Raw genomic sequence first — 23,149 nt, 5'->3', positions numbered from 1 at the left:
CTAAGAACCCATCTTGGCAGTGGAGTAGGCCCAGAAAAAGCAGAGCAAGAGCTGGAAAAAAAAACCCTCTAGGTCATACACGGGGACATTCTTGGGGTTTTTGCAGTAAGCTGCACTTGACCTCCTCGGCTTTCCAGTTACAGAGGCTAAGGCATTTCTTTTTTTCCTTAAGCCTGTTTGAGTTGGATTTTCTGTCACTTGAATCTGAAAGAGATTTAGCTTATCAGAGACAGCTTACCTAAAAATCTCTTCAGTATTTCCTTTACAGATGGAAGAAAAAAGCTTATTAAGTAAAAAATTACACTAAGCTGGGGGTGGCTCATTAATTGTGACAAATATACTGTTATGAGATGTTAATGATAGAGCAAGTGGGGTGTGCGGTATATGGGAACTCCTTGTTCTGTAAATTTAAAACTATTTTGAAATGTTAATTTGTTTACTTGTTTACTTGTAGAACAGAAAGAGAGAGAGAGAGAGAGTGTATTTCCAACTGCTGGTTCACTCTCCAAGTGCCCACAACAGCTGAGTCTGGGCCTGGACTCAATCCAGATCTCCCGTGTGGTTGTCAACAACTTGCTGTGGTACTCAACAACTTGAGGCATCACTGCCGCCTCCCAGGGTCTGCATTGGCAGGTGGCTGGAGTTGAGAGGTGGATGTTAAACACGGGCACTCAGATGTAGGAATGTGGGTGTCCTAACCAGCATGGTAACCACGAGGCCACATGCCCTCCCCTGCTGGACTCTTTCTATTAATCTTGTAAGTTTTTTGATGCCATAATTTCTCTTCCCATAAGAGTGTATGGATCAGAACTTGATGAGATTTCACTGCATATTTTTTGCTTATGACAGTTCACGTTTCCTTTTTTTTTTTTTTTTTGACAGGCAGAGTGGACAGTGAGAGAGAGAGACAGAGAGAAAGGTCTTCCTTTGCCGTTGCTTCACCCTCCAATGGCCGCCGCGTCTGGCGCACTGCAGCCGGTGCACCACGCTGATCCAATGGCAGGAACCAGGTACTTATCCTGGTCTCCCATGGGGTGCAGGGCCCAAGGACTTGAGCCATCCTCCACTGCACTCCCGGGCCACAGCAGAGAGCTGGCCTGGAAGAGGGGCAACCAGGACAGAATCCGGTGCCCTGACCGAGACTAGAACCTGGTGTGCCGGCGCCGCAAGGCGGAGATTAGCTTAGTGAGCCACGGCGCTGGCTTTTTTTTTTTTTTTTTTAATGACAGTTCACATTTTCATGTAGATGACTATTATCCAAAATTATTCCTTAAGAAAACATAACAAAGCTGGATTTGGAATTTCGTAAAATATTACTTTCTTAGCTAAAAGGTCATGAAAATGAAAAATAGTTCTCAACAGTTCCAGTGCAAGAAAGAGGAAATTAAGCTATAGACTTATTTTTCATAAAGTATGCAATCATGGGAACCATTTTTCTCCATCACTCTCAAAGAAATAGCATAGTTTTTAAGACTCAAATTTCAAAAGTGGTTGACTATTGCCCTAGTATTTTTTTTTTTTTTTTGACAGGCAGAGTTAGAAAGTGAGAGAGAGAGAGAGAAAGGTCTTCCTTCTGTTGGTTCACCCCCAAATGGCTGCTACAGCTGGTGCGCTGCGCCGATCAGAAGCCAGGAGCCAGGTGCTTCCTCCTGGTCTCCCATGTGGGTGCAGGGCCCAAGCACTTGGGCCATCCTCCACTGCACTCCCGGGCCACAGCAGAGAGCTGGATTGGAAGAGGAGGAACCTGGACAGAGCCGGTGCTCCAACCAGGACTAGAACCTGGAGTACCGGCGCCGCAGGCAGAGGATTAGCCTAGAGAGCTGCGGCGCCGGCCCATTTTTGATTTCTGAGAAGTAACTCCCTCCCAGTCCTTTCAGTAAGCAGTTCCTGATTATATGCTGAGATTTTATAGAGACTCTTTAATACAAGTTTTGTGACATTTCATTTAGCAGTTCTCACTGGGTGGGTTTAGTATGGATTTACATGCACTTGGGGGAATAATTTCACACAAATATTTGATATTCTTGCAAATTTCCCCCTTATATTCATTAATGTAAGAAGACACTACTATTAGGGGGAAAACTTCCAAATGTTGTATTTCGTCTCTATTAATCTGGTAAATTAAGGGTTAAATTCTCCTCCCCTGTCTTCCTCTCCCTACAACACTCCCTCTGTGTGTACCCTTAGGCAATATATGGTACAGTTGCCAAAGAGGAATGCTCAAATTTAGTCATTCATCTTTGTTAGTTTATAAAAAGCAAATGTACATCTGGCGTGTAGTCTGCAGGTCATAAAACTGCATGAGATTGACACCTTCTGAACTAATCAGTTGGAAATGCATTTTTACAAGCCTCTCTGCTAACATCAATCACAGAAAGAATCTCATTTTCAGCAGCCAAGATGCAGGGACACACTGTTTGTTATTTTTCTGCAGAGTTTATCAGTAACTTGCCCAAGCAAGTGACGGATAGTTATGAATCTGGCTCCCTATCACTTGAGAAAACATTTTTCATTTTTTGTACTCATATAGCAGCTAGGCCTATCCAGTACAACTAAGTTGATTACCCACTTGCCCAAATGTATAGTGTAGTAAAATTGTCTTCATGGAATAGCTTCTCAAAATCACTGAGATTCTATTTTAGTCTCAGGAATATTTTGGCTGGCTTAAATTTATTTTGGCACAGAAGCCCCATCTAATAGCACTAATCATAAAAAACCTAAACAGAATCAGAAATGTTCAAAGGCCATTAAATAACACTTCAATTATCAAGCTTGCTTTCTTCGGTTTAGACATTAACACAGAGTGGTACTGTGATGTAAAGTAGATAACAGAACTTATGCTTCCCTCCACCCAGTCCTTTCTATCACTGTTCCAGCTAGCTTTTCTGTCTATATGTTAAAGTGTCCTTAGGCATTTTATGGTCTTTAATAGCAGTTGGCAAACTTCCTTTGTTAAGGGCCACAGAGTCAGTATTTTAGGCTTTGTGGGCCACAGTGTCTCCATTACACCTATACAGGTGCTAACAGAGTTACAGATAGTACATAAATGAATGGATGTGCCTGCCCCAGTAAAGCTTTACAAACATCTGGCTCGGATCCAGGGTTGTAACTGGCTAACCCCTGGTTTTGCCTCCAGGTTTCTGCATTGCCCTATTTCCTTTATACTGCCCTTGATATTGTTTTCTGGCAAATTTAAAGAGTGTACAATTTGTCAGATTATTAAAACCTTGACTCCACGTCTCTTCTCAGGTTTCCCTCTGAGCTGGCTTTGCTCTGCCTTTCAAAACTCTTTACTTTTTCCTTTCAAGGACTATGCATTTTTTTCAAAACTTTGATTTTCTGAGTATATATAAAGTCATGGACTTTATTTTACACTCCAAAGATAATGAATGTCTACTGCCCACCCCTGCAGTACTTGGAGGCCCCCACCTCAGAGTTCCAGGTAAATTCTGATACAATGTTTTGTTTGTGGATTTTGGGAGTGTTTAAAGAGTATAATACAGGTGTACCTTTTGTTATTCCTTGTTGTCACTATTCTGGATTATGCATGAAATTCATTTATTCGTTATTCAGCAACTGGGATCCTGCTTGTTTTTCTGTGCATTCTCTGTTAGATTATGCCAATGTTCTCTTGGTGGCTTCAGTCCCCATGTTTCTATCATTTCAAGGCTAATGACTTCCCGCGTGATCATCTCCTGAACTACAAACCCATCAGTAACATTCTAGATACTTCCATTTGGATATTACATCAGTATTTCACACTCAACATGTCTAAGCCCCAAGAAATACGATCTTCTCCTCCACACACAGTGTTTCCCCTGTATTTCCCATGTCAACAAACTATCTCCCCACATACCCATCCGGCTTTTCAAAGTAGAAACTGGAACAACACCTTTGACTTCTCCTTCCTTGTAGCTCATCAGTTACCAGTTTGTTCTTCCTTCACTCTAAACATCTTTGGAAACACCTATTTCTTTCCATTTCTTTAATCCTCTCTCTCACCAAGATCTCAACAACAGCAGCGTTTCCTAGACTGCAACTGGGCCCAAACTACCATTGTCTATTAGCCATAATAATTGTTGGAGAAATAGGATGGGATTATTTTACTTCTCCAGCTAAAATACATCCTGGTGCCCACCATCTGCTGAGTGATGCCTGACTCAGCATGGCTGGCAAGACCCTTCATGACTATGGGCTCCTCTGCCTGGAGATCTCTGAGCTTCTCTACTACTTCCAGCCATCACCCTCTTCATATCCTTCAACAATCAGCTGTGACCACTGTCCCATGCAGAACCTGGGGGGCTGACTTAGTTCTCAGCATCTAGTATACTCCTTGGTGCCAAGAAAGCACTGGAGAATGAGTAAGTTCGGAGAGACTGTGAGATCTAAACAAGTCAACATGATTATCTTAGAAGCATCACTAGAGGAGAAGGGGAGTCACTTTGGCACAGCAGGTTAAGCTCTGCTTGGGGTGCCCACATCCCACACTGCAGGCCTAGGATCACATCCCACCTCTGCTTCTGATCCACCTTCCTGGGAGACAATAGATGCTGTCTCAAGGACTTGGGTTCCTGCCACCCACACGAGAGATCTGTACGGAGTTCCTGGCTTCAGCCTGGCTCAACCCCAGCAGTTACAGAAACTTTGGGTGTGAATCAGTGGACTGAATCAAGGACTCTTATCTCCTTGTCTTCCTGTTTCTTGACCTTTCAAATAAAAAAAAACTAGATACTGCCAATAAATTAAAAGGCTATAGTTTTCTGGAAAGATTTATTTATTTACTTGAAAGGCAGAGTTATAGAGAGGAGTAGGAGACAGGGGCTGGGCCAGGCCGAAGTCAGCAGTCAGGAGCTTCTTCTGGGTCTCCCACAGGGGTGCAGGGACCCAAGCACTTGGGACATCCTCCACTGCTATTGTGGGTACACTGGCAGGTAGATGGATTGGAAGTGGAGCAGCTGGGACCTGAACCAGCACTCAGGCCGTAGCTTAACCCACTGCACCACAGCAGTGGCTCCAAAATACTATAAAATTTAAAATACCCTTTAAACCAGAAATTCCACCATTCTTACACAAAGTTTTATGTGCTCTCAATCAATGAGTCTCTGGGACAGGGCTTGAGTCCCAATGCTTCAGGTTTCCATAGGGGAGCTACCCACTGGAGGCCCAGGCAAAGCATTGAAAGACACTGACTCCCTCATGAGAAGAAAGATGGGAACATGATAGCAAGCGCCAGAGATAACACATTTTGGAAAAACCTTGTTAATAAGTAGCTCAGGCTTCTTAAAAGAAAGAATTATCTGTGGCAAGTCATTGCATTTTGATGCTTGAATACTGGGACCACCATATGTGGAGCTACCTAAAGTCATTCCCCCAGTGACAGACTCATAGCGGTAGGCTAGGTAAAAAGTAACGATGCTTACAGAAATACAGAAGGAGAATGAGACAGGTGCCTTGCCAATCTTGGCCATGGAAAGGCCTCATTATTGACTTGCCTGTTAAGTGACAGGACTGTAACGTGGGGGAATGGAGGAGGCAGAGAATTGAAGATTTCTAAGGTATGAAGCTACGTGAAACAGTTATTGGAATATATTGTCTGATTATACTAAGACTAAATGCAATGGAGGGCCACGGATATTCCTCTAATAGAATCTGTTTTTCTTGTCTGCTCAACAACCATATCCCTCTCTCCTGGAGACAGCACTTACATTTCCCTTTTGGTAGGTGACTACTTCAGACCAGTGAGGGTGAGGCCTGGACGCAGGCCTCAGGTTCGCACTGAAGAAAGTGTTCTCTTCATACGGGGGCAGTTATGCTGAGGGAAGGTAAGCCTAGAGCTGCTGGTGGTCATTTTGGGGCTGAGATGGCCTGAGAGTGGTTCTAACAGAAGAAAGCAGAGTCAGCAGAGGAATACATCCAAATTTCTGGTGTTGTGGTTTGAATCCTTGGATATAGCTGTGCCTGAACTTTTCAGTTGCATATGATAGTCATTTTTTTTTAAGCATAAGATTGTATGAGTTGGATGTCTTTTATAAGCAACCAAGTTTCTCCTGGGAAGAATGACTGGGTAGAATCTTTTTTTTTTTTTTTTTTGAAAAGCAGAGTGGACAGTGAGAGAGAGAGACAGAGAGAAAGGTCTTGCTTTGCCGTTGGTTCACCCTCCAATGGCTGCCACGGCCGGTGAGCTGTGGCTGGCGCATTGCGCTGATCCGAAGCCAGGAGCCAGGTGCTTCTCCTGGTCTCCCATGTGAGTGCAGGGCCCAAGCGCTTGGGCCATCCTCCACTGCACTCCCTGGCCACAGCAGAGAGCTGGCCTGGAAGAGGAGCAACCGGGACAGAATCTGGTGCCCCGACTGGGACTAGAACCTGGGGTGCCGGCGCCGCCTGCGGCGTTGGCCTGGATAGAATCTTTTAGAACAGAAAGGATTTTCTTACTGGGAGGAGGTGAGCCTGTGAGACATACTGAACATCATTCCAGATGGCTGGCCAAAGGAAGTGCTCCAGGAACTAAAGGGTAGGGCAGTATAGGGTCACTGTCTTAAATCTCACTTAAACCTCACACATCATTAATAGTGACCAGTCCCTGTCTCTTCATCTTTTTTTTCTCTGATCTTAGCAACTTCATGCTCATAGTCAGGGGGATATGAACAAGAAATGGCTCAATTTAGAGAGGTATTGACCTTTGAAACTGAAGTTGCAGTGGAAGAAAAAGTATTTATCAACCAAGTCTAGGCATGTACTATTGATCATTTGTTCTGAAAGCTTGCTCAACCAGGACAGGATGGCAACTAGTTGCTCCCAAAGTGCCCTGTCTGGAGATGTTATCCACAATTATCTGGTCCAATGACCATTTCTTTCTGACTTCCACTGAGTGATCCAAAAAAATCTATGGTTTCATTCCCTGCCTTTGTTCAAATGATCTGCTCCAACAACCTCTATCTGATACCTGGAGCTGGATTTGAGAATCAGATGGGGGAGGCAGCTTGTCGATTCATATAGAGTGGAGATCTTTGTCTCATGCACCTTAAAGTTATTTGTTTGAACATAAGGACACAAGATCCAACTGGATAGCAAGTTTACTTCTTATGGATTTGGAGGTGTTAAAACAGTAGCTAAAGATGCATTGCTCCTATCTATTTTATTAGTAGACCATTGCATTCCTCCTCCTCTTATGGAATCCCAACCCCCTCCCCCTTTTAAAAAGATTTATTTATTTATTTGAAGGGCAAAGTTAAAGAGAGAGAGAGAGACAGACAGACAGACACGAGAGACAGACAGACAGAGCACACTTCCATCTACTGGTTCACTACCCAAATGACCAGGACAGCCAGGGCTGGGCCAGGCTGAAGCCAGGAGCCAGGAATTTCTTCTGGGTCTCCCACATGGGTGCAGGGGCCCAAGCACTTGGACCATTTTCTGCTGCTTTCCCAGGTGCATTAGCAGGGAGCTGGATCAGAAATGGAACAGCTGGGACTTGAACCAGCACCCATACGGGATGTCAGTGTCACAGACGGTGGCTTCCCCTGCTATGCTACAAAGCCAGCCCTCAGAATTCCCTTCTAAAGCTGCTTTTCCTTAAGCATTTCAGAGATAAATGAGGAGCAGGATCCATCAAGGCAAAGAGAGATTTCTATTTGATAAGATCCAGATACTGGGGATCTGTGGAATTAGACAGTGGTGATGGGGCAAATGTCAAAAGATATTTAACTCTTTCTCAGTATGTAGCTGTCTTTTCTAAAAATTTTAAATCTATTTCCTTCAGTTCTGGGAATGCTAAGCTACGTTCTGCTTAGTTGCTTAAACGGGACTATACCAGCTACTTCTGTGAAATGTTGAATTTTTGATTAGGGCCAAATCACCCTCTCTTCCTTCTTAGATACTTGAGATGCTAATCTAGTAAGTTAGCTATTTTCTGGCTAATTTACCTTTTTGACATAAAACTTAGTTTAGATAATGCATCTATAGCACTATAGTCACCATATGTCTTAGAATTTCAGGCACAGTTTTTATTTCAAATATTGTGTTCTATTGTTCTCATATAATGATAATCTTGATTGTCAGATTGGGGGTTTGGTATGCAAAATACTATCTCCACACACACAGCCCATGCTTAAGAACAAAGAATTTCCTGGTTTAGGTTATATGGCATCCAGGTGACAATCTCAGGGCACAATAAGGCTGGCATTGAGATTCCTTCTTAGAAGATCAACAAAATTAGGTTAGGGACAAGAATACAAATTATGTGAGATAAGTTGAGAATCCACAAGAGGTCTTCTATCAGCTTAGATTTCCCCTTAGAGAGGGAAGCCCAGACATAGCATAGTTTCATGCTAATAAGAATAAACAAAGGGGAATGAGGCCAATTCACAGTTGATAAATTTTGAGGAAAAGGAAAAACCTCCTTCACTGATAACCATACTGAAGAGTTGATTAGCCCCTCAATTACTTTGCAGTGTCTCTGCAGACTTGGCTCTCCAGTCTGCTTCCCTCCGAGAGAGTCTGTAGCCTCCTCAATGTAATCTCCTTTTAGAAGACACAATCTGAACTACATCATCAAGGAGAAAAAGCAGCTCTGCTTCCTCCCCGGGCAACAGAAACAATGGGGTACGGGACTCTTTGGGGGAAGGTAATGAGGGAGGCTGCCATCTGGGCTGTGGTTTAGAGAGAATTAAAGCTGCCATTCCTTTGGGGCGCGTGATGAAGCAGAGAGTCGGGGCAGCAAGGTATTATTAGACAGGAGAAGGAGGGAGCGCTAAGGACAGCCGAAATCTATCAGGAGCAGAAAGCAGAGGCAGCCTGAGCTCGGAATTTGTGGCTCAAGTTTCTTGACAGTACTAGCTAAAAGAAAGGGAGGACGGTGAGCAGTCTGCCTCAGACGGACGGGGAGGACTGCAGCTCCTTGTTGAAGACACAAACAGCATCTGGGCTGGAAAGACTGCAGGTCTGTGTGCCTGTGTGCCTGTGTGCTCTGGGGTGGGCGGCAGGGGGAGGGGCGGGTTCTGGTCACTGTGCTGCCTGGAGAACAGTATTGGGGTGGCTCAGGATGCAGAAGAGGTAGGGCTTCTCTGACAACCTCCTGGGAATCTCAACTGAGAAGAGCACTTCGGAAGGAACACCGGATAATAATAGTGGCCACTTACAGCATGCTATGTGCCCAGCAATAGCCTGTGCACGTTGCATACAATTCCTCTTTTAATCCTTTCAAAGACTTTCATTCTTTTTTTCCAGATGAAGCAACTGAGGTTCAAGGAGATTACAAATCTTGTGTAACATCACATCATCACTACACAGTGGAGCAAAGAGCTCCCTGACTTCAAAACCCTCACTCCCCAACCTCCCATGTGTTGTCGGTGCAGGTGGTACCCAGGAGCAGGTGGAATGGAGGAAGAAGTTGGAAAACACATCACAACCCACAGGGCAGGTGGCCAGAGAGGTCCAAATAGTGACCAGAACCTTTCTGGTAACTCAGTCTTAAAGATAGGCCACAGTTGCACAGCTGGGGCTGGTGTTGTGGCGCAGTGGGTTAAGCTGCTGCCTATCATGCCTATGTCCATATTGAAGCACAGGTTCAAGTCTTGGCTGATCCACTTCCCATCCAGCTCCCTGCAAATGTGCCTGGGAAGGTAGCAGAAGATGGCCCCAAGTGCTACCTGCCACTTACGTGGAGTTACAGGCTCCTGGCTTCAGTCTGGCCCAACCTTCACTATTGTGGCTATTTGGGGAGTGAACCAGCAGAAGGGAGATACCGTTTTCTCTTAGTCTCTCCCTATTATTTGTCACTCTACTTTCCAAATAAAAGATCTTAAAAAAATAGATTGTGGGACTGGTGCTGTGGTATAGTGGATAAAGCCGCCACCTGCAGTGCCAGCATCCCATATGGGCACTGGTTCAAGTCCTGGCTGCTCCACTTCTGATCCAGCTCTCAGCTATGGCCTGGGAAAGCAGTAGAAGATGGCCCAAGTCCTTGGGCCGCTGTGCCCGTGTGGGAGACCAGGGAAGAAGCTCCTGGCTCCTGGCTTCAGATCAGCCCAGCTCTGACCATTGCAGCCATTTGGGGAGTGAACCAGAGGATGGAAGACCTCTCTCTCTTTCTCCTTTCTCTCTCTCTTCCTCAGCCTCTCTGTAACTCTGCCTTTCAAATAAATAAACCTTTTTTTAACTTTTATTTAACAAGTATAAATTTCCAAAGTACTAAATCTTTTTTTTTTTAAGATTTTATTTATTTGAGAGGTAGAGTTATAGACAATGAGAGAAAGACAGAGAGAAAGGTTTTCCTTCCATTGGTTCACTTCCCAAATGGCAGCAATGGCGGGAGCTGCACCGATGCGAAGCCAGGAGCCAGGTGCTTCCTCCTGGTCTCCCATGCGGGTGCAGGGCCCAAGGACTTGGGCCATTCTCCATTGCCCTCCTGGGCCACATCAGAGAGCTGGATTGGAAGAGGAGCAACCAGGACTAGAACCGGTGCCCATATGGGATGCCAGCACCCACAGGCGGAGGATTAACCTAGTGCGCCATGGCACCAGCCCCAGTAAATAAATCTTTAAAAAATAAATTGCACGGCTCTCAGGAGGCACTATTCCATCACTGGAGAAGTGGTCTCCAACTGTCATTCTCATGTCTCTGAAATTAAAAGCTAGTAGCATGGGGGATGTACCCAGTGGGGAAGGTAATTCTTCTTAACCAAATGCTTACATAGGGCGGGATATCACAATCTTTACAGATTGTAGAGTTAAGGATTTAAAAGAAAATAACCAAAAGCCAGAGGTAGGCATTTAGCCCAGTGGTTCAGAGTCCTGTATCCTATATCAGAGTATCTAGGTTTGATTCCCAGCTCTGGTTCCTGATTCCAGCTTCCTGCCAAAGCAGGCTCTGAGAGGCAGCCGTGATGGTGCCTGCCACTCACAGGGCTCTCCTGGACTGAGTCCCTGGCTCCCAGCTTTGGTCTAGAGCAGCCTGGCCATTTGCAGGCATTTGGGGGAATGAACAGTGGATGGAGCTCGCTCGCTCGCTCGCTTGCTCCCTCCCCCCCCCTCCCTCCCCCCCTTCCTCCCCCATCTGTATCTATTTCTCTTTGCTTTTATTTTATTTATTTATTTTTTAAAGATTTATTTGAAAAGCAGAGTTACAGAGAGGTGCAGGCAGAGAGAGGTCTTCCATCTGTCAGTTCACTCTCTAAATGGCCGCAATGGCCAGAGCTTGGCTGATCTGAAGCCAGGAGCCTTGAGCTTCTTCTGGGTCTCTCACGTGGGTGCAGGGGCCCAAGGACTTGGGCCATCCTTGACTGCTCTCCCAGACCACAGAAGAGAGCTGAATTGGAAGTGGAGCAGCCGGGACTCGAACCGGTGCCCATAGGGGATGCCAGCATGGCAGGCGGTGGCTTTATCTGCTATGCCTCAGCACCAGCCCCTCTTTGCTTTTCTAATAAATAAAACAGTAAAAGGGAGTACAGCTTTAAGGGGACTGTTTTGTTACTGGTTTATTTTTTCCATCCATGCCTTTCAACAGAAGAGCTTACAAAAATGCCTCGCATCTTTTGGAATACTTGGCCATTAAAACAGTGCCTTAGAGCTCCCAATTCATCCAATCCTAAACACTGCAGCTGAGGAGGACACTGACCTTGGGGTTGGAAAAAGGAATGGGGAACAATGGACGTCCTGCAGTAGCTTGGTTCCCACGCCTTTTCCTTGAATGATAATAATCTTGCATTTGTTTCAGGATAAACAAGGAGCAAAATCATTCCATCAGCACTCATCCATATTTCAATCAGTCTAATCTGTGGGGATCGTATTTGTTTTTGGCACAGGTAACTATGCGCTCGTGTGACTGACGGACCTGGGCTCTGGTGCGTGCTTGTCTCCACGCTCAGCATTTCTTACCTCCTTCATTGTCCTTGCTATCTGTGCACAGGGTCTCCATGGCTACATCGCAGCCTGCTCCTCTCCACCCTGGCTGGCAAACACAATGCCAGCCGTTTTGGTCCAGTGTACACCTTCCATTGCTGTTGCAGAGACCAGGGCAGCCTTCTGTCAAGACAAAGAAGGAAAACACCAGTGATTTGAGTATTGACGGCTTGTGTACCTAAAATAAACAGATAAGGGACACTTAGTGGGAACAGGCCTTTATAAACAGCACAAAAACTGTAATTGCACATGGATAGAAACAGCAACATTATCTAAGGAATCTAATTCTTATCCAAGTGGCATCTTTGATTGGCCTGATCCTTGAGACACCACTTACCTGCACAGGACAGAAATATATGCAACGATCCACTAAATATCCACAGGCCAGACAAAATTAACTTAATTTTTTTTTCCTTTAGCAAAGCAACAAGGTATACAAGGTATATGGTGTGAAAAAACATCCCAACACAATAGTTTCAGAATCCCTAAATTTTTAATCTGTTGTAAACATTACTGGTCACTTATCAGGACATGCCTTCTTAAAGCACCTTGTTGCTTTAAAAAATTCCCTCTAAATTCAAGAGCATGAACGTGGGTATGAGGATGTGAATGATGTTAAAAGAGAACATTAATTTTATCTGGCCTCAGAGTTGCCGTATATTCATGTGAAATTACAGTGCATTAAATAATTGCACAAAGTATAGGCCAGTATTAATGACTATACTTTATGCCAAGAGTACATTCCTTTTCACAGAATAAGCAAAGCCCAGGAAATAGTGAAGCAGCTTAGCGTCTATTCTAACAAACATTAGGATTCAGGCTGCATACGATGGGACAGGACCGACAGGATTTCCAACTAAATGTAATAGCTGTGCATATTTGATTACTTAGGACGGACAAAATGAAATACCATAAGGACCACAATAAAACATTGATAGACTGAACAAAAACACGGTAGTGACGTGCTTCAAGACAGATAGCGAAGAGTGATATTTTGTGACAATCTCCCTGAGGCTTTTATGCTGTTACCTTTATATCCTATCTTGTCTGCTTTTATGGGCAAGGAGGGAAAATTTGGGAAACAATTAAAATAATTTAATATATCCAAAATCTATAATTGTTTCAGTCTAACATGACATTTTTTTTTAAAAAAACAATTATTTTTTTTTTTTGCCACTTCGTACTGATGATATCTGGCATGCAGCCAACATGATCTGTTTATGAGGATGACACTTAGGTAGATCCTAGAGTTTTGGTTTATGAGTGTGATATGAGGCTGATAGAAGCAAGGCTGTAAAGGCTCTCAAGTTCTCTGAATCGCTGGCTGTTATACTGATCTCTGGACAGAGTCATTTATAATTTGGTATAAAATATAATATTAACGCTTGCTACAGCACTTGGGTTTTGTTACACAGCTTCTTAGAACGCTACTCTTGTTCCAGTGGACAAAATTTAAGGGAATAATGTGCTTAAGAGGTTGAAGTCTGTATTAAAAGAATTATTCATCTATTTGCCTCCCCTCCTCCACTGTGGAACTTGCAAAGGAAATATCTCAGAGAGAGGTTGTGTCTCTTAAGATCAGCGTTAACAGAACCAAGAGTGTTTTGACAGTCCTTGTGGCAGAGGATAAAGAACTGTACTTAAGGTTAAGGATAGCATCAGGTCGGGAAGAGATTGATTTTACTGCTGCTTTTCTTTAGACAATTACCATCTTTATTTATGGCTTATTCAACATCTAAAAGGTGAATTTGCCTTATGGATGAATTTCTTCTTGTTTTAATGAAAAAGACAGACTTAACTGCCCCACTGGTAGAGAGGTGCAGCAGTTGTCTGCATGCACACTGGAATTATTATATGAAAGCCTGGATATTGCCATGAATATTTTCATATTCTAATGAACAGCACAAACAGGGAATAGAAAATAGGTAATCTGAGGAGAAAGGGAAGGGAATTTTCTCTTCTGAAAAAAAAAATCTTCCATCTCTACAACAACTGAAGACCTGAGATCTGCTGTTTTCTGTTGAGCAGTGTATTGGCTCTGTTCTCATGGGATGCACACAGTTTTTAATTTTCAAAAGTAGCAAAGCATAAATGATGATCTCACATATGTTTCTGAAACATCTAGAAAAATCAAAGAAGTTTCCATGAGGATCAATGAGATTTTTTTCAACATATTAACCAGAATCTTCTCTAGAATAAGTTTCTTATTCTGTGATAAGACTATTTATGATTCTTTAACTTAGAATTTGAATCTCATTAGCTGAATTGCCAACAAAGATATTAAAGCAAAAAAAGTAAAACATAAACAAAAAACAGCAAATGTACTGTTATCTTCAGTTTTTGTTCCAGTGAGAACTAATGTTTTTACATAGGAATGATATCTGTGATAACCCAAAATTATAGAAATGAGACACAGACATTTAAGTCTCAATACTTTAAATCCAAGGCATTTCACATAATGTAAGCCTGATTTATAATTTACAAAAATATGCAAGTAAAACAGTCTATTGTCATACCTAGTGCAATCAGATACACGGTCATATAGATAGATATGTAGATATGTCAACAAAGAGCAAGTATACAGTACCTTTAACTATCTTATCCAAATAGTGAGCTTGGGAAATTAAAAAGGAAAAAAGAACAGACAGACATTTCAGAAATGTCACATGGGACAAGGAAATTTTCAGAATTTACATGCAAATCGAGTAGCTGCAGCTGACATAAGACATCACATGACAGAGATGCACTTCGTATCTTTGAAAAATGCAAACTATTCAAATTTTAGCACATATAACCACGATTCCAGGAAATCCTTAGCACTTTCAAGAAAAGTACACAGGTAAACTAACACTACCTTTCACAGATTGTTTGGAATACACTCCACCCTCATCCTTGTGAAGATTTTACTTTATAACAGCTATGAACAACATACGGAATCAATTCTTAACTACTAGAGAATTTTGGAAATTTAAAACGATAAGATCTATCAATAACCAAACTTTAACAGTTAATAAATAAGTACAGAAAGAAAAGAAATGAAGAATCCTTGAGGAAGCGCACTAAGTGTACATATGTATGTGAGCCAGGCCTGAGTGAGTTCTGTGGAAAATGAAGGCTCAGTGGCCAGAGTACAGAATGGATCACACACAAGGTCCATCAGGAAGCAGGGAGTGTTCTACGATCCTGTTTCCCTTCAGGAATCACACCGGAATAGGTTCTGTTTCTCACCAAAGCTTGCAGGAATTAGATGAAGACTGAATTTCTTACTGTTCCTGTCCCTGCTCCTGTCCATTTACCTTTCATGTGGTTACAATTAAGCTACACCTTTCCTCTTGAACAGAGACATAAATGCCTCTTTGCCTTCACTCAACATACAGACCTAATATATTCTTAATAAGTCTCAAATCTCCTTGCTTTGTCAAAATTCATACATCTTTAATGACCTAAAATTGCTTTTCAAAGATGCTCATGTTGATTATTTTTCACTACTGACACAGGCAAGTGGTAGCAGAACTCTCAACAGAATGATTTAAACTGTAACTTTCAGCTGAGCCACTGAGGTCTGGTAGCTTTGTCATGTGCGTAACCAAAACCCTAAGTGGTTCTGACACATCTGGACGGTGCATGTAAAAGGATTCTTCCCTTGGCCACAGAACTCCATTAGAGGCTTCTGAGTTGCACTTAAAAATAAGTGTGTTTACAGCTAATTGGCAGTAGATTGCAGGGGAAGTTAAGGTGAGGAAGGCATAGCACTAGGCACTACTCTGAAATTATAACTTATTAAAAATAATCCACCATTTGAACATTAAAAATGTATGACTGCATATCCTTCATATAATTTCTTAATAATTCCTTCCAAACATTACAGAGTCTAGTAGAGCTTCCTAACAGCTTAGCTGATGATGTGACCATAAATAAAGTGACATTAAAAATTCTAGAGTTTCTGAATCAGGCTAATGTTTCTGTGGAGATTCCTAGTATATAAAATCAGTAGCACTCAGCATAGTTGGAGAGTAGACCCTTTGCTTTAACATTAGGTCCACTTCATCTAGCACAAGAAAAATAAAGAATGCAACTCAATTCTTATCTGGGTTAGTAGTTTCAAGGCAGGACTACAATAATTCGCATTAGCCAATCCAATTATTTTAGCAAACAGAATAAATAATGCAAAAACATGGATCACAGGTAGAGTTAGGTTTGTCACTGGGTCAAGAGGACACTGAAAGTGGAGTTGAAATTAGAAAATACATTTGAGATATACTGCAGGTCAAAATTAACATAACATTTTAAATATTAAAAATATTTGCAAAAATTTTGTGAAAAGATTAAGCCAACCACCTGAAAAAAAAATCTGTGATGATAAAAAGATACTAAAATTTGTCATTTGTATTTATAGAGAATAACACGAGGCTGACGGCTTAAAACCTGGAGATCAGGAGAAAAGCAACAACTTACATTTTAGCACTGAAGAGTAAAATTTCTGATAACACAAAAAGCTGGTTCAAAATGATGAAGTTAAAAGGGGATGTCGAAATAGGAGGTTCAAATACTTATTAAGATGATTGCAACAATGAAACATCATCACATGAGGCACCACAAGAAATAATCAGACACACACAGGCATATTCTAAGAAGCTATTAAGAACAATAAGTGTAAAAATACAATATACTTAAAAATGAATAAACCTAACACTTGCTGAAATGCATATTAAGTTGCAAAAACCTATTGTGAAAACAAACAAGTATGTTCTGACACTAAAGAGAAGTCACTCCTATTAGATCTACCAAGTTTTAAATGTTTCTTAGAGTAGAACTCTTATAAAGATGGTGCTAAACAGAATGGAGTTCCTTAAAAAAGCTATTTCCCAGAAAAATATTGTAATCATAGAATACTTTCCTTGGGACAGTCATTAAGAAGACACACGTGGCATACAGGGTGTGCATATAACCGTCTTTGCTGTAAGATGCTGATTCTCAGCCTACATCTTCACAGACACAAATGCTACCCTTTGGTTCCAGGTCTTCCGTGAACCCAAGTTCTTTGCCTGACAGATTATAAGCACCTGGTTAATGTAGTAATGATTCTCCAATTTCTGGCTCTCACCTAGGCCTCTCTCTTCTTGTTCATAATGATCCAGGGAACACACAGCCCTGCTCCCCAAGGACGAGAAAGGTTCCTTTTCGCCAGTCGCTGTTTTGAGTGCTCTATATAATTCTCTCATTGAGTCCTCAACACAACCTTATGATATAAGGGAGACTGCAGGCACGGATGAAGAAACCGTGAAGAAGACTGGGAATACCTTGCATGGGTCACAAACTAGCAATCAGGGCTGTCTGGCTTCAGAGCTTGCTCTTAACCACTCTGTTGTGATGCCTTCTCTAGGAAATTTAGAAACAAGATTTTTTTTTTTTTTTCAGTAGCAAAAACTGATGAGCAGAGCTCAGAAGTGCTATACAATTGTTCCTGATCTAACAATTTTTTTTTTTTGACAGGCAGATGTAGACAGTGAGAGAGACAGAGAGAAAGATCCTCCTTCCATTGGTTCACCCCCCAAATTGCCGCCATGGCAGGCGCTGTGCTGATCTGAAGCCAGGAGCCAGGTGCTTCTTCCTGGTCTCCCATGTGGGTGCAGGGCCCAAGCACTTGGGCCATCCTCTACTGTACTCCCAGGCCACAGCAGAGAGCTGGACTGGAAGAGGAGCAACTGGGACAGAATCTGGCACCCCAACCAGGACTAGAACCCTGGATGCTGGTGCCGCAGGCGGAGGATTAGCCAAGTGAGCCACAGCACCGGCCAGATCTAACACATTTTAACCAGACGCTTCTTTCCCCAAAGCTGGAGCGTAGTACTGCCACCTCTTAGATGTCTTCTACGTGGCCTCCTTGGGAAAGTGCAAGGTAGACCTACTTTAAGTGCCAGAATTCAGGTGTCTTTTAAATGCTGGAACTAATTCTTGACCTTAGCTGTTTCTCTTCCCGCTCAGATACAAAGCCATCCCTGGTTCATAACCAAGAAACACCTGCTCAAATGTCCCATCTACTCACTGAAGGTCTTTGATCTACCTGCTGGTACAGAAGGGGCAAAGACTCAGGGAAATTTTGGATTTGGAAGAAAAGTTTGGCTCATCGAAATACGTCAATAAATTTTTAATATTAGCAAAACAAATGCCCAGTCCCATGCTCTTTCTAAGCACTTCCCTTCTATTAGCTTCATTTTACAAAGAATTCTTTTTGAGGCCCTCCTTCTCTGTTTGGGGGGAGATGGGTAGAAGCGGGCAAAAAGAATGATTTGCTGTTAACTGTACCTGTTAACAATGGGCCTGGGCTGGCGCCGCGGCTCACTAGGCTAATCCTCCGCCTAGCGGCAACGGCACACTGGGTTCTAGTCCCGGTTGGGGCGCCGGATTCTGTCCCGGTTGCCCCTCTTCCAGGGCAGCTCTCTGCTGTGGCCAGGGAGTGCAGTGGAGGATGGCCCAGGTGCTTGGGCCCTGCACCCCATGGGAGACCAGGAGAAGTACCTGGCTCCTGCCATCGGATCAGCGCGGTGTGCCGGCTGCGGCGGCCATTGGAGGGTGAACCTTTCTTTCTGTCTCTCTCTCTCACTGTCCACTCTGCCTGTCAAAAAAAAAAAAATTAAAAAACAACAACAACAACAACAATGGGCCTGGACTCCACTGGCCCCTAGTTGGCCCTTGCTCATGGGCAGTCTTGCCGTGCCATATTGAATTCCTCACACGTAGAGTGGGGAGAAGTTTATCTTTACAGAAATCCTATCTACAGCTGAGCAGCCTTCCTCCCTCCATAGTCTCTTCTCTCTTTCTCCCTTTTTCCTCCTGAATACATCTCAGAGATGGAGTCTTGGAGGATGGACATTAGGGTACATGTAAGAGAGAAGAATCAAGAACTAGCTGGGATTACCACAGCAAAGAGATGCCACGAAAACAAAGGATTCAATGAACATCACGGACACGTGTGACAAGGTGTAAATCATCTCCATTCAAACCTACGCTCCATGGCCATGCTAATCCCAGCATTTCCACTGCCTGATGAATAGGGTAGGCCGACGGTCTGTTGCACACATGATTAAAGGGACTTATGATGGTAGGCTGAGTATGTCCTACATGTGTTTATGCTTTCTGAAGAAACTGTATGCATAATACAGAGGCTACTTTTTGAGAAAGATGTCAATATGGGAAATACCTCAATTACACCATCCTCCCCCCTTCACCCCTCTGCTCCCCAATATTACTACATACATACAGTACTATTAACAACAACTACCATTTACTGACTCTTACTGTGTGCTTAAAACTATGCTAAGCATTTAATATAAACTGGATGATTTAATTTTACCACCTTATGGGGTAACAGGTAATATTACTATCTTTCCTGTTTCACAAATGAAGAAATTGGGGCATAGGAAATCAAGTAACTTTCCTGTGATCAAAATGCTAGCAAGCGGTAGAGCCAACTTACAACCAGGCAGTCTAATGCTAAAGTTTATACTCTTTATAAATAAGATACATGTCAGAAGAACCAGGATTGTATACTTCTGTAAGGTAGACTAGAAGCATCATCTGTTTATGGACTGGTTGATGAGGTCATTTGAATGAAAAGAATTACAGAAATCCTTACTAAAATGTTGACAATTAAAGGAAGAAAGAAGAATAAAGTACAAACTATTAATCTTCTGATACGGCTTCATAAATGGCAAACTAATGAAAGCTTTATGATAAGAACGGTTGTAAACTGTCCTAAAAACACAACATTTGGAAAACCAGTGGACAAGATGGTAAAACTTGGAAAAAGGAAAACAAAAGAGTTTTAGAAAAAAACAGGGGCTGGCATATCCCATATCCCACATCAGAGCCTCGGGCTGAGGCCTGGCTGCTTGGCTTCTGATTCATGTTCACGCACCTGGGAAGGAGTGACCCAAGTATTTGGGCTCCTGCCACTTGTGTGGGAGACCCAGCGGTAGTTCTGGCCCTGGCTGTAGTGGCCATTTGGGGAGTGAACTAGTGGATGGAAGATTTCTCTCTCTCTGCCTTTCAAACAAATCTTAAAAGATAAACAGAATCAGTTCCGTTGATGTGTAAGTGTTGTACAAGAAATTATCTGCTGAGTAGTAGTTCCAAAGAAGACTGCTCATTTAAAAATGAGGTCACAGGAGTCTGTGTACCTGCATTGGGGAGAAACTGGGCTATCTGAAGGCCTATACAGAATATGATTAATTCTGCATTTGCTTTCCTTTTACCATCAAACTCTCATAAACACAGAGAAGAAACGAAGCAAACCAAGTTGGTTATATATACACATTAGGCAGCTCACAAGGGAAAATAAAAATGGTTTGACCGTGTCCACATAATTGCTGACGTGTATGGTTACGAACTATTCACGCTGTTTTTGCTGTCGACAATGTGCTTGGCTGAAGCATATTAAATAGTACAGTGTTTTCACTGGGCTACTGAACTGACTCTTGGGGATAGTGTAGACACAGGCAAATAACACAGAATCCAGAATGCTGGAATATTTCTCAATTTAATTACAACAATAAAATCTTAGAGACTCATCTTTAGAAGAGGATAATTCAATCAGATGAGTACATAATAAAATATAGGAGCACTCTTTTCTACGGCAATTACTGCAAAGTCCTTGAAGCAGAGGACAGCTTTTTATTTAGCCTTGTGTGTTTCATAATATTTTATAACATGAACTTTAAAAAATGATTCACATTAGTATCTTATTAAAGTTGTAAGTAGGTATCACTCTTAGGTTATTCACGTACCAGTTCCGTTAGGATGACAGAAAAGCTACAGTCTGCAAATAAGTACATATTAAACCCATTTATTCCAATCAGCAACTATTTAAATCAGCATACGAGCTGCATACCCATTGATTTGATGTTCCTTAATTGGTACTCACTGCACTGTTTTATTACTGATTACTACACCATAAAGGATGATGACAGCGACATAATTTTAAATACCATAAAATAATTTTATATTCTTCAGAGTTTACTCAGGCCTCTTATAATGTGTTCTCTCTTACTACAGAATTCTCATCTAAAATTATAATATTCTAAATAGGATACAACTCTATCCTATTTAGTAAAGTCAATTAATTTGAATTGTAACAACCAGGAAGTGAGGTGGCATCAACAGAGAAAAAGAGTTTGTGTGTGTGCATGTGCACATGTTGCTTTAAAAAGCATTTGCTCCCCTATAATTGGCAACACCATTTTAAAAAAAAACCTGCTTCAAATAATTAAAGTTCGCATATTTTTATTTTTATTACTTCTAGTTTGGAAACTAGGTGTAAGATTTAGCTATATAAATACACTGCTTCTTATATGCACCTATCCAACCAAAATACCATACTTCAGTTTGGAGCATTATTTATATCCCAGCATTCCAAAAGAGTTAAATAATATTTTTCCTGATTTAAGTCAGCCCAGAAAAATCCAAGATTCTATGGAAAAGGTGCTTTGAGATAAACCACATTTTATAAAGTCAGGGCGGCTGAAAAAGTGCCATTCTAAGTTACAGAGCTTTATACAGAGTCGTACTGCGTATTTTTCCTCGGTGTGGCATTTCTAGGCTTACCACGGACTACGTAGACGCAGCGGAATTAGCACCAGCCCACTCAGGTGCAGACTCCCTGAGGCCAGCGTGTTCCCTGTGTGGTAGGTGATGCCTGGGTTTTGTGGTACTCTTTGCACATGGCATGGTTTCTACTGGACCACATACATCAACATGTTAGTCACAGGTGTCTTCCATAGGTTTTATTCCTTGTTTGAGTTTATTGAGGGACACAAAAAGAAACATGTTTTAACATTTCCTAGGTTAAAAAAAAGTTGAGCTGGCGCCGCGGCTCCTAGGCTAATCCTCCGCCTGCGGCACCGGCACACCGGGTTCTAGTCCTGGTTGGGGCGCCGGATTCTGTCCCGGTTGCCCCTCTTCCAGGCCAGCTCTCTGCTGTGGCCAGGGAGTGCAGTGGAGGATGGCCCAAGTGCTTGGGCCCTGCACCCCATGGGAGACCAGGATAAGTACCTGGCTCTTGCCATCGGATCAGCGCGGTGCGCCGGCCGCAGCGGCCATTGGAGGGTGAAGCAACGGCAAAGGAAGACCTTTCTCTCTGTCTCTCTCTCTCACTGTCCACTCTGTCAAAAAAAAAAAAAAAAAAAAGTTGGGTGTATTTTTAGTACTCTAATTTGGCAAAGAATAGAGCCAGAGACACATCTTAATATTAATAAACAAGAATTAGAACATAAATTTCTTGTACTAAGTGAACACCTGAATATTTAAGATTTTGAAATAATGAACTTGGTTGTAATAATTTTTGAGTGGTGCCTGATTAGTGCTAGCAAATTTAAGCACAAGAAACTCTAACCATGATCTACTGATGAGCTCATGTCAATGACTGTAATTCCTGCCAACATTTATTATTTTGTCTATTCAGGAAATTTCATAGTTAACGGAAGTATACAGAATAAGACTTGAAATAGGTAAGTAAAATACAATGGGTCTTTCTCTTGTTGGTTTCCTAGAAAATATCAGGAAAAATAATCAACAAAAGTGAAAAAGTTTAACTCTTCTGGGATAAACTTTAATAGTTTTATCGGAGTAGCTGATAAATGATTCTCTTTTCAAGAGAAAGTCATTTTTTGTATTTGTGAGTGAAGGAGAGTATGCATACGTGTTTTACTGCTTGTTTTTTGGGGCTCACACTTTTCTCCATCTGTGTTCCTGAGTTGATACTGGGGACGTAAGTAGTCTACCTAGTTTCCCTGTTTTCCAGTGGCCAATGTCAATACAGTATTCATTCTACTAATTTCAGTTGACAGGAAAATGAGATACAAACATAAATTTTAGAGGGAGGTATGTATAGTTTTCAAGAGTTTATAGCTTTCTTAAATCCTTCATGATATAAACTGATATAAACTGTTTTGTGTTGTTGTAATTGTTAATTTTGGCAGGCTATCAGTTCTGTCATCAGCTAAAATTTAAATTCTTCTGAATTAAATAAAGTGCCACTTTCTAACTGAAACATCACTGACGTCATTGCTACTGCATCTGTTTCTATGGCAATCTAATCTTTTGTGGGGGGTACATATATATGAATTTATATTTATCATAGAAAAATACAATTTTCCCCCATTCCATTACATATAAATATACAGAAACAATTAAAGAATTTAGGAGGTAGCAGTCCAGTGCTTAAGACCAGGGGCTTGAGGATGGATGGCTCACGT

At 42.1% G+C, this 23,149-nt stretch overlaps 1 protein-coding gene across 13 annotated transcripts in view; it reads right to left on the bottom strand.

Annotated features, from left to right (window-relative positions):
- The window catches only part of TENM3 (teneurin transmembrane protein 3), a 650,972-nt gene that overhangs the window by 67,522 nt on the left and 560,301 nt on the right, over nt 1–23,149 (bottom strand). For 6 of the 13 annotated variants that reach the window (XM_070068317.1, XM_070068316.1, XM_070068320.1 and 3 more), the window contains one exon: nt 11,874–12,020. In XM_070068317.1, coding sequence (XP_069924418.1) covers nt 11,874–12,020 — 147 coding nt within the window. Of the gene's footprint in view, nt 1–11,873; nt 12,021–12,926; nt 12,948–14,484; nt 14,512–23,149 lie in introns of all 13 variants that reach the window. The other 7 variants (XM_051842575.2, XM_070068314.1, XM_070068318.1 and 4 more) reach the window with 3 other exon arrangements.

The sequence above is a fragment of the Oryctolagus cuniculus genome, chromosome 2 (genome assembly GCF_964237555.1).
Source record: "Oryctolagus cuniculus chromosome 2, mOryCun1.1, whole genome shotgun sequence".
Lineage (NCBI taxonomy): Eukaryota > Metazoa > Chordata > Mammalia > Lagomorpha > Leporidae > Oryctolagus > Oryctolagus cuniculus.
Note: the sequence above shows the minus strand (reverse complement) of the source record. Positions and strands in the feature narration are given on the sequence as shown.